Source organism: Sesamum indicum, linkage group LG13 (assembly GCF_000512975.1).
Source record: "Sesamum indicum cultivar Zhongzhi No. 13 linkage group LG13, S_indicum_v1.0, whole genome shotgun sequence".
In the NCBI taxonomy this organism is placed as follows: Eukaryota; Viridiplantae; Streptophyta; class Magnoliopsida; order Lamiales; family Pedaliaceae; genus Sesamum; species Sesamum indicum.
This window is the reverse complement of record NC_026157.1, coordinates 4120458-4132929: the sequence shown is the minus strand read 5'-3', so window position 1 is coordinate 4132929 and position 12472 is coordinate 4120458. Positions and strand designations below refer to the sequence as shown.

At 33.0% G+C, this 12472-nt stretch overlaps 3 protein-coding genes across 3 annotated transcripts in view; 2 read left to right on the top strand and 1 right to left on the bottom strand.

Moving 5' to 3' along the window:
• LOC105176411 (zinc-finger homeodomain protein 2-like) overlaps positions 1–697 on the top strand; it is a gene marked incomplete in the record, with an annotated part of 1204 nt that extends 507 nt beyond the window's left edge. Inside the window, 2 exon segments of the mRNA XM_020698667.1 lie at positions 15–363; positions 463–697. Coding sequence (XP_020554326.1) covers positions 15–363; positions 463–482 — 369 coding nt within the window.
• LOC105176423 lies at positions 7521–8310 on the bottom strand. The gene has a single exon (XM_020698700.1). It carries the CDS (start codon positions 8177–8179, stop codon positions 7643–7645), a length of 537 nt encoding a protein of 178 aa, XP_020554359.1. The 5' UTR covers positions 8180–8310; the 3' UTR covers positions 7521–7642.
• The window catches only part of LOC105176410 (ATP-dependent 6-phosphofructokinase 5, chloroplastic), an 8041-nt gene continuing 7276 nt past the window's right edge, over positions 11708–12472 (top strand). The window contains exon 1 of the mRNA XM_011099199.2: positions 11708–12083. Within this exon, the coding sequence (XP_011097501.1) occupies positions 11773–12083 (311 nt within the window). The 5' untranslated portion in view covers positions 11708–11772. The remainder of the gene's footprint in view (positions 12084–12472) is intronic.

Sequence of the window (12472 nt, the reverse complement as noted above, 5' to 3'; positions counted from 1 at the left end):
ACCACCCACATCCCCATTTCGGGTACCGTGGCGGGCCCAGCGGGTACCTCCACGTCGCTCCGCCGCAGCAGCAGCAGAGGGCCACGCTGCTGGCCCTGCCGTCGAACTCCGGCGGCGGAGGTGGAAGTGGGTCAAGAGATGAGATGGAGGATTACTATTCTAACCCCAGCAGCAGCGGCGGGAAGAAGAGATTCAGAACCAAGTTCACGCAAGAGCAGAAGGACAAAATGCTGAATTTTGCTGAGCGTCTGGGGTGGAAAATCCAGAAGCAGGATGAGGAAATGGTGCAGCAGTTCTGCAGCGAATTGGGCATCAAGAGACATGTGCTCAAAGTCTGGATGCACAACAATAAGCACACTCTTGGTAAGAAAACCTAACTAGTTCCAAAAATTAATGTCGGGAGGGAAATTTTAGTATTCTATGTAGGTCATCATATGTTGTGTTCTTACAAGAAACATGCAGGAGGAGAGAGCAAGAATTAGCAGATGGACAAGATTTATTTGAATGCGGGTTGGTGAGTAGTACTCAGAATTAGTTTCCTCGGAAATTTGTTGTTGTCATTGTTGTTGCTCTCATAATTCGATCTAGTACTACTCTTAAGTTCAATTAGGGTTTTTATTTTCTCATTTTGTGTATGTATATTGATTCTTTCCCTCAATCAATTCCCTGGTGTCCGGAGTGTGGTTTATTACCTTAATTGTTTCCTAGTTTCTTTTCCTGGATGGGTTCTGATGCATAGGTTTAAGGTTTCATTCTTGCATGAAGACAAAAGGTAATTGATTTGCTAGTATTGATGATCAAGAATTGAAGCTGCCCATTAATCTTAGCTGAAAAATGAGGTTGTTGTTGATGATATATAAACCTTGTTGTCTGCAAAATGCAAAAAGTTCCCACCTTATCGTGTGAATTCACAATTGAGTTTATCTGTTCGTTTAGAGTTCTTGCACTACTTTTCCATTACCACCTTGTCCCCATCTTCATCGTACAGAAATAAAAAACCTGAAAGAAAGCTAATTAGTTCTTGCATAGAATCCCATGCTCCAAATTCTCTGTGCTTTCTCAATGATTTTGCAAGATGAGCTAATTCTATGGAAGAAGAGATTGATGAAAGTGAACACACATCTTGCCCTCCGTTAAATGTGGATAGGGGATGCTCTCTCTCTCTCTCTCTTCCCTTTTCTTTCTTACAAGAGAGAGAGAGAGAGAGAGAGTATTTTCATCTTTTATTTTCTACAAAGAAGTTGATCGATCAAAAAATGCCAAGTGTTGAAGGGCTTTATAGGGTACTTTGATCATCATCTCTTTCTTGTGCAGCATTTACTTTTGTATTCAAGAAGCATCTTTGAATTAATTTCTTGAAAGTGTCCATGATTCCAAGATCACGAGTATTCCTTCCACACATTCAATTTTCTCCCATTTTTCTAATATATATATATGTTATAAATGGAGATCATAAGGGATCCATCATTTTAAGTGTTCGACGAATTTTTGTATAATTACATTATATCTCTTAAAAAATACAAAATTGTTGTATATATATATATATATCACCACTAGCCATTCACTAGTCTCGAGATCACTAATGATCATCTTTATAATCAGTTAGATATATTTTTGCGAAAAAATCATAACCTATGGTTCCCTTCGTAGATGTTCATTTTAGTGCTTTGATGTCCTACGAAATAGAAAAGTTGTATACGAGGGTAAATTACAACGAATTCCCATAAAATTTGTTGTAATTATAATATTTTTTCGTTGTTTGAAATTTACAAATACCCCTATAAAATTAACGGACATTTAGCAAATATCCCCCTATAATAAGATGTCACAAAAGGTATTTATTAGACGGTTATTAATTTCACAACTTATTCATAATTTTTCAAATAACAAGAAATGATTTGTAATTACCCTATATATTGTTGTATATTTGGAAAGTAATTTTTTCAAAATTCTTCAAAGTAAATTAATTATAATATACACTTACAAAAGTTATGTGGACTTCTTCTACATCAAAAGATTTTTGAAAAAAAATTATTTAAATTAGGTATGACAGATATAATTATACTTGTCATGAAATTAGTCACTCCTTTTTATACTGTATAACAATCACATGACAAGATAAGGTAAGAGAATTTCCCAAAATTTAGTACTATATATATATATATATATAATTGTGGATGATTGATCTAGCTAAAGGCCATAAAAGAAGCTAGGAACCAAAAAATGTATGATCATAGAAGGGTGTGCACATTGGGAAGGAAAGAGCTCATGAGAAGTATACATATAAATATATTTCCGTATAAATAAATTTGTAAATAGAAACTGGCATGGCATGAATTGTCTTCTTCTCATTTTATTACTTTGTTGTATAGTACTGTACATGACTGCTGCTAGCTATTACATACATTTGCTGCATTGGGAACAACTACATGTACATATATACATCATCAGTTGTTTGTAAGAAAAGCAGGAAGACATGCAAGAAGATGGACAAGTTGTTGATGTTGGAGAAAGTAGGATGGATCCGAAGCTGCTCTATAGCTTTGTGTTTGCATATATTCCAACTTTTTTATTTCTGATGGAGCAAAGGGAAACATGTGGGCACTACTCCAACATCTCTCTCTCTCTCTCTATATATATACACATATATATATATAACTACTATTCCTCTCTTCTTAGTAGTATATGTGCAATAATCTTGGACATGGGATATATCTGCTCCATCTTACACCAACATGTCTCTATATAAATGCAGATGTATCAATATTTGTATACAATGTTGTCGTAATGTCATTGCAGTTCATAAATGTCCTATTTTTGCTTGAGCTAGAACTTTTAATATATATACTATATTTATCCTTTTATAGTTATAAATATATTACATAGAAATAAAATTAAAAATTTATAATATTTTTTTTTGCTGACTTTAGTATTCTTTCGTTCAAATTCTAATGGAAGGGATCAGATGTAAATCGAAATTTTTTTTAAGGGTATACGTGTAATTTTATTTTTTTAAAAAAAAGTGTAGTTTCTATTTAATTTTAATTAATTCTATGTATATATTGAAATTCAAATGTGAGTTGATATCCAGTTGACTCATAGGTCCACGTGGATACAAATCTATGTAGGGGTCGTAGAATGTTTCTTGAGTTTAATGAATTGGAAAGTATTTAGATGGAGTTGAATTATTAGATGGACAAGATCATGATATAATAATATAGAATAATAATATTAATATATATATATATATGTATGTATGATCTAAGAGTTCGTAATCTTGGCTGGGTAGTTGGGTACTACCCTAGCCGCGTGGTATGAGATGTGCCGAAATATGGACATACTGAGTATTAATTATTATGGATGGAATTTGAGTGGATTATAAAACGTTAGATGAGAATATGATAATGTCTTAAAATGGAATGCATATTTGACTATTTTTACTTTAAATTAGTAAGCGTAGGATATTTTATGTATGTGCTGAATTTTAAAAAAATATTTAAAATAAATTATTTTTATAAATTATAATATTTAATTTTTAGAGTTAAAAATTATCTAAAATATATAAAATAACATAAGATAATAAAAAAAATAAACCTATCTCTAATAAAAATGCATGAGAAAAAAAATTTATCTAGTTATGAAAGAGCCATGAGTGGAAAAGTTAGAAATAAATAAATAATTCTAAAAATAATTTTTTTAAAAAAAAGCTAACCAAAAAATATTTCGGACACTAAAAGGGCCATCTCCATTAATATATAGTATAGATATTTAAGAACGCCTGAGTATGTACTTATTTGAACGGCACATCATGACAACGCCGTTTTTAAAAAATAGATAAAATTAATACAAAAGTTTCTAAGGGTTCTTTTGAATGGATGGATTTAGATTTGAACGAGAGATTTGAAAAAAAGAATTTCAAACGACTCCATATTAAATGAATTTGAAATTCATCACAATTATAAAAATAATTCAAAATTAAAATTGAAGAATTTCAAATCATTTGAAATATAGAATTATTCAAATAAATTTAGTGGATTTATTATTAAATCTTAGCTCCAAATATATTAATCCAAATACAAATATAAGAGATTTTTTCTCTAATCTTACGAGCAAATATCATACGATAAAACATATGTTTCAAAATGAATTTCTTAATATTCTGTTTTATAGAATTTCTAATGGTCCCAAAAATAAGAAAATGCATATATTTAATTCTCTACTTTACGATATTTTCAAAATGATATCAAAATCAAGAAAACTTAACACATTTTGGTTTTCTGCCTTATGGAATCTATGGGATTAAACGTGTTAAATTTTTTCAATTCTAAGCAATTTTAAAAAATTTCGTAAAGTATATAAATGTGTCGAATTTTCTCAATTTTAGGACCATTTTGAAAATTTCGAAATCAGAAGACTAAAAATATTGAACCCTACGTCCCGTGGGATTTAATGTAATTTCATATATGTATCATGCTTATAGACATTAATATTAATAATAGAATAAATAAATAAATAAGTATGAATTTTGTCGTGATATGAACTTTGGAAATTCAATTTCGGAAAATAAAAAAATAAAAATTATAGTATAGTAACTGCAAATAATTTGAAATGTCGTGGGGCAGCCCAAGCGCTTTACCTGCCACTGCAACACATTTCCTGTTGTGGGGGATTCTCAGTATCAGCTAAAGCTGCCCTATCTATCATACAAATTGTGGTCCATCGCATAAGGCTAATTTGGTCAAAATACCCATCATTTTTGTTTTGAAATATATCCATTATTTCTGGGGTGCCCCTCCACTTTTAGGGAAATTAATTATCCATTTCTTTTCATTAAGATTTTTTTGTAATCAAATTATTAATTTACTTTTAGACTGTTCTATTTATTTATAGGGTCAAAACTTTGAGAAATTAATATATAGGACCTTAAATTCGTTAAATAAAATTTCTATTTTAATTATTGATATGGATTTGTAAAACAAGATAGAATAAAAATATTAAAACGGCAATACAACCATTACAAGCACTGTCAAAGATGTATTTGTCGTGTGATTGATCACTTTTTTTAATTGTATATCAATCATATGGTAAGTGAATTATAACATTAAATGATGATTCCTATACACAAACACACACATATATTATTATAATATTAAATTTAATTGACAAAAGTATAACAAATATAATCAATTAAAAAATACGTTAAAGTTGTTACCTGACCAAAATAACTTCAAAAAACTTCAAGACAAATTGACAAATGAGAGTATAAAAGTATAGTAGTACAGTGAGAGATCAAGAAAAGAGAGATTGAGGAAATAAAGAGAATATAAGAGAATAGAAGAAAATAGTAAGATTAAATGAAAAGAGAGGAATATATATATATATATAGGAAAATTTGGAACAGTTTTTGTAACGGTTCCTGAAACACAAACAATAGCCGTTAAAAACTAGTCGTTGACTTATAATCTATATTGTATTTGGAACGATCTTCTATCCATTGAAATTGTTCCTTATTTAAAACGGCCTTAATAATACATTGTTAATATTACACAAAACTCATTCCAAATTGGAACTAATTTAGTCACAGTCGTTGTAACACAACAATTTTTAAGTAGAAATCATATATAGGAACAGGTTTTGTAATACTAATCCACATGCGTACTAAAATTGTTTCAAGTTGCACTTCATTTTGGAATACATTTTCTAATTGTCATTTTTTTATATTCATTGTATCACATGTAGGAACGGTCATCTCAAAACCGTCACTAATTTTAATAAAGTGTCCTAAACAGAGTTTTACTATTTTACCGTTTCAAATTTGGATCGGTATTTGGAACGGAAATTGTACTAGTTTTTTTGGAACACCTATAGTAACGATTTTGCCACGCCAAAAAAATAGCACATAAACAATTAGATCCTAACGTCATCGACCACCTACCATTCCTGTTGAGTGTCAATACCTGTTCCTACATGACACGGGCTTTAAAATGATCGAAAAATCCATGCCAAATCTCATTTTTTTATAACTATATTATTACATTCAACCTTCAAAACTGTCTCATAATTAAGGTTGTCGTCCTCATTATAATTCCCTAGAAAGGAAACTAAACAACTTATCCATGCATCTGTTTCGTACGCTTGACAACGTTTAAACATACATAATTCATATCATAACATTAATCAATAATTTATTAGGTTTAAATGTATTTTTGTTCTCGTAAATAATTGTTTATTTTATATTTTTGTCTTTTAATTGTTTAAAACAATATTTGGTCCTATATCTTTTTAATTTTTACGATCTCAATCTCTTTTTTGTCGGAGTTCACCTTCTCCCCTAAAAAATACATGTGCATCTTACGTGACCTTTTAAAATTAAGGTTACTAATCCTAGTGGCTCATTTTTGTCCTTTAAATTTCTAAAGTAGCATTTTGGTCTTTCACCTTTTAAATTTTTCCGATTTCAGTCAGTTTATCCCTCGAAATTCACCCTTCTGCCAGTGAAGCTAAATTCCAACAAAACAAAAGGATTGAAATCGTAAAAGCTTAAAAGATGTAGGATCAAAAAACTATTATAAAAAATTAAATAATAATAATGCTAAATAATCAAAATTACGAAAAAAAAAAAGAAAAATGCATTTAATCCAAATAAATTAATGTTGGAATTCGTCGAGTGGTAAAATTTATTTTGAGAGTTACGAACGCTTAACAAAGTCACTCGAATAAAATAAATCAACCTTTTTGTAATAAGAAAATAAGTCGACCCACAATAACAAATTGTTGAAAAAAAAAGCATTGAGATATTCCAACAATAACCCTTCAACGATCAAATAAAATCTCATTCAAAAACTAATACACAATAAATTACTTTAAATATTGTTCTATAAGACTCTATCAAAATCCAAAATTAATCATATTATTAATTTGGACAAGATCATTAATGTTAGATTAATCTAGGGATATTATTAACCTTTGTTATGATCGATTAATCATGAAATTGTCCTATTTAGTTCTAGAGTTTCAATTGCCATGCCAGTGCAGTCCAAACGCTATATAATTGCTGCTGCATGTCCAAATTTTGGCCCACATTGTGATTAAAAGTGGTCCACAAACTCAAACCGGTCGGACTCAGGTTTCAACTATTATACATACAACGGCCCAAACTATATATAGTGTATGGATTTGTACTCAGCATGAGAGAGAGAACCTAAACAAAATAAATAAAAGGGTTAATTACAGTTAAACCCCGTCCCAAAATATAAAAATATATATTTTTTCTCAAAAAAATTTTAAAATTATACGTACACTCCCTCCAAAAAATCACTATTTACACCTGACTCTTTTCCGTTAGGATTTGGATGAAAATACCGACATTAGCAAAAGAAGAATACATTAAATACCAACATTAGCAATTAAAATTAAGTTTGATCAAATTAAATTAATAACAAATCAAGTGTTATTCACTTAACTGATTACTTTTTATAAACTCTACACCAATCACACGATAAATGTATTGTACTTGTCATTATAACTTATTCAAAACCAATCCAACTCGATTCGAATTAAAATTTCTCATTAATAAAACTTTAGTTGAGTTAGAGCATCACCATATTGGATACGTACGGCACCCATAAAATACTTGAAGATCCTAATATTTCCATCCCAATTGTAATAACGCAGTCTTGATTCCCATATCCTCCTTGCCCCTCCTCGGACCAAGATTTCCACTACCTTCGTTTTCCTTCACTTTATGTCGATGTTTTTCCTCAATTTTACGGTTAATATGCGAAGGGCTCGACGCTGTTCTAAGACTCTGTGCCCAATCAAACCTGACGCCACGAGGAGACTGGAAAGCAATGCTTTCTTGTTTTCTTGCATGTTTAGGCGTCGGGATTCTGGTGCAACGGTCGTTCCGACCAGCCTCTTTCTTGATCTCTTTTATTTGAATTGTGGTTCCGCCTTCCATTTTAATGTTTATGTTGACCTCAGACAGCATCTTCCCCCTTGTATTTCCTCGTTCATTTCTGCCATCACATTTTTGCTTCGATGCACTGTCTTTCTGGTGCTGGTATAGCCTGTGCAGTCTCAGGGCGAGACGGTATATCCCGTCTTTGATTTCCTCCTCCAGACCTTTCTCCACGTCCAGTTCTAGCTCCTCCCGTATCTTCAACTCCTCCACAGACATTTTTCATATAATGGTGCTAGTAGTTACGACTTTTTAGCCTTGAAAATGTCCAGAACGTCTGTTACGTTCAATATCAATTAATGCTGGTATTGAAAATTTTAGCTCGGAGCACGTCTGAGCATACCTAAACCGATCATACAACAAGTATAATATATACACTTGTTATTTGATTGGCTAGGTTCTGCTTACCTAATCTGGACTCAATTTTCACTGCCGATTTTTGCTGCATAAAAGACAAGATACAAATACAAGAAAAATATTACACTTACAGTTTTCGAGGGCTTTAGAGTTCTACAAGAAAAGAGCTGGCAATCGAACTTCACGAGTCGAGTCGAGCGCACAGAAAATGTTAGTTTGTTCACTATTATTACTCCATTGTACAACCCATGCTACTTGTGTTTGTATTCTCTTTCATGCTATGGAATTTATATTCAGGTGGGGTGACAAGGAGAGGTGCGACTCTCTTTCATGCTTTGTTGTAGTGACTATGACATGAAGAGGAGAGTTTAAGGATTGAGAGGGCCGTTAATGTCGTTTTTATGGTTAACTGATTCAAATTTGCCCGCCAAATGTCTCTGCTGGAAATGCGATTTTAGTGTGTGGGATTTTGAGGTTTGAAACTATGAGGTGTTTTTTTCAAGAAACTGAAACTGAAGTGCTTTACTTGGAAGGGATCAACAACTATTGGGATTGTCTTAAAGCAATATCAAAATGCAGAGTGAAAAATCTTCACGTGTTGATGTTAATGCTTGGACATATGTAGAGAGACGTAGAATCTGTCTTGTAGTTCAAATTTGTCTGAAAATACCAAGAAACAAAGATGGAGTTTCAAGTTTACATATGAATAAATGGATTCAAAGTTATAAATTTTAAATTTCTAAAAACAAAGATCTGTCTATTAATTATAAGATAGTTAGACATTCTAATTTATGGCTGTTTATATAAATTATATTTCCCCTGTCTTTTCATTCCTTTGATTGAAATAGAAAATTTCTCAAGAATTTTAGGTTGGAATAAATTTTCGATCATATGAATATCCCTCCTTTCTCGGATAATTATACATGCATATTTACCATAAACATCAATATTATTTATATAAATTGATCCTACTTTTTAAAAAATTATACATATAGATTACAGTCAAGTTGAGTCAAAAGTTTAGCATGTCAAAAAGTTTCTGTCACTTCGCCAGTTAGCAACGAATATGTCTCAACTTGAAGCCTTCAGTTGTTTGTTAGGATACGTATAACAGAAAATCAAACACACCAAGCAGCCAAAAAAGGAGAGCACCTCCATTTCGTGGCTCGACCAAAGAGAGTATAAGCAAGGAGTACAATCCCCTAACATCTATCAATAGTAATAAAGCCCAAGTAGAAACTAAGTAGTACAACTCCCAAACAATAAGAATGTTCAAGATATGCAATGCAATGGAGGACACCTCCCAAGCACTAGTAGCAAAATGAACATGAACCCAACACCACCAAACAGACAAGCATAAAAGAGGATAGAACAGTCAACTCATGAGTCCTCATAAGCACCTACAGGTAAGGTTAGCATCGACAATCCAAGGTAGCTAAGGCAAAATGAAGCATAAGGGAGTGCAACTCCCTCACATCTCTACATAATTCTAATGTTGAGGAATCCATAAGAGTCAAATTTGGTAATCCCTATAGTCTTGCCTTGCATTTGATCATCAGCCAGGAGCGTGTATTCTTTACAAACACAGGCTTGGCTAACAAGTAGGTCTGCTGCTTGGTTGCCTTCTCTATAAAAATGAGATATTTTGGTCTCCAATTGAGCAAGGCATAATCTAATTTTTTAGAAAAAGTGTTTGGTGATTCCAAGCTCTTTGGCGTTGTTTGGAGATGAGTTGGATTATGTGTAGTGCATCAACCTCAATCCAAATTTTATGAAATTGTTTCTCCAAGCAAATTTGTAAACCCCTGTAGAGTGCTTGTAGTTCAACTGAAGTGTTGGTGGAGATTCCCAAAGGTTCCAAGAAAGCAAAGAGTACCAGGCCCTTGTGATCTCTCAGAAGGCCACCTGCTCCTGAAGCCCCTAGGTTACCTTTGGACGCTTCATCAGTATTTAATTTGTACCACCCAGGACCTGGTTCGCTCCAGTGTACCAAAACAGATATTTGATTTTTCAAATTCTGCAGAAGGGGAAGCTTCAAAAAGTTTGCTGCAACATGGTCCTCACAGTTTGCTTTTGCTAATATTCTGAAGGTTTTGAAGATGATGGAAGAAACTTTGAAGGGGGTGCCCCTGTGTTTCTATCGTTTTTAACTATCCAAATATTCCATAGTACAAGCGCGGGAATGAGGTGTCTGATGTGCATGTGGTGAGATTCCCTGAGTTTCCAAGCTTGAATGGAAGTAACGATATTGGTGATGTGTGGGAGGGTGACATTAAACATGGTAGCAAAATAATTGCAGACTTCAATAGAATGCTCATTGTCAAGAACAAGTGCTCGACAACAGCAACACTTGGAAGCCAAGGAAATACCTTTCTTCTGGAGTCTGCCCTCTACTGGGATCCCAGAGTTGATAAGCCTCCAAACGAATAAGAGGACACCATATTTTCTTGTAGAGTGGAAGAACATGCTTGAGATCCCGAATGCATTCCCAAGCTGATTGAATAGAGAATTTGCTAGTTTTAGAAGGTTTTCAGGAGGGGAAATGGGCACAAAGGCCACTTTTTCCACTAGATGAGGTGGCAAAACCCTTGAAAATCCCAGTCAAAGTTGAGCCCGAAGCAGTTAACTGGAATAGATGTTGCATCTTCATGTTCAACCATTTCCTGTATTGTACCCTCTTGTAGCCACCAATCATGCCAAAATGAAATACACCCATTCGCCAAACTCCAGAACATGTTCTTTTGGGTTCTGCTCCAAATAGGGGAGGCATTTTTAGTGAACCCATCACTTCCAGAATATTGATTACTACAGTATTTGTTGTGGATGAATTTAGTCCAAAGGTAATGTCCAATTTTTTTTATCACCCAATTATTAATTAGGATAAATTATGTCCGTTTTTACACGTTTTTATCGAAACTATTTTTTGTGTAAATTTACTATCTTAACTTTACAAAATTTGCACTTTGTCGTATATGACCAATTTTTTGTTAATTTTTCTACCCGAAAAGCATCACATGTTGTGCATGTATAAAAAATATCATATCGTATAATTCTTATATATCACATATGCACTACTGTAAAAAATTTTCCACAAATAACTTGATTAAAAAATATTTATAAATAATAAAATACAAAAATTTGTAAAATTGATAAATTAACACAAAGAAATTTAGACCTTAAAGTATAAAAACGGTCATTATTTGAATAATAAAATCTAATTAATTCTATTAATATCTATCATACAACTTAAATAACTCATGTTTGAAGTAAACGCTACTTCAGCTGCTTTAGAAAAATCACGTGGAAAAATTGAACTTTGACAATTAAAAAAGGAAAATGGTGGAAAAGAAAAAATCTAACTGTAACTAAAAAACAAATCCAAAGCTTTGTATGTATGTGTATATTTATATACGCACATAAACATCTTTCGATTTTCAAACTGTTATTGGGAATTGATGGAAGCCCTCTCGCGGCCGATCAAACAGACGCTGGTTCTCCGGCCGAGGACATCTCACTCCGATCATGCTCTGCTTCCTTTAAGGTCGCTTAAGAATCCAAAGTCAAACCTTACCCGGACTTTGAGGAGCGTTGACGCGAAAGCGCGAACGGAAAAGCACGTTTCTACTGCGGCGACCATTGACTACAGCGATCCCGGATGGAAGGAGAAGTACCAGAAGGAGTTCGAGGCGCGCTTCAGCATTCCGCATATCACCGATGTGATTCACGACGCCGTCTCTTACCCCTCCACTTTCTGCCTCAAAATGAGGTTGGTGGGAAGACTTAATGTTTGGGGAGAAGTACAATTGAATTTGTAAAAGGAGTACCCTTTCTTTTGTTATTGTGATTTTTATAGTTTGCTGGGAAATTTTAGCTCTTAGTTTCAATGTGCGGCAATACTGTTGCGCTCTTTGAGCTTATTATTATTTTGTTATAAAGGTTGTTTTTTTTTACTGTTGTTGTGCTGATTGTAGGATTCTTTATCAGTTTCATTTTGCATGTTGATTAGGAGGTTGGAGAATAATCTTTTGTTATTCATTCTCTGGGTTAAGATTTTCCTTGTACAGCTTTTACGCATAAATACGGTTCTTGTTAGTTGGTGCTTCTTCTGTATGCTTCAAATAAAAAGAGGCGTCAATATAGTAGTTAAATTCGAGA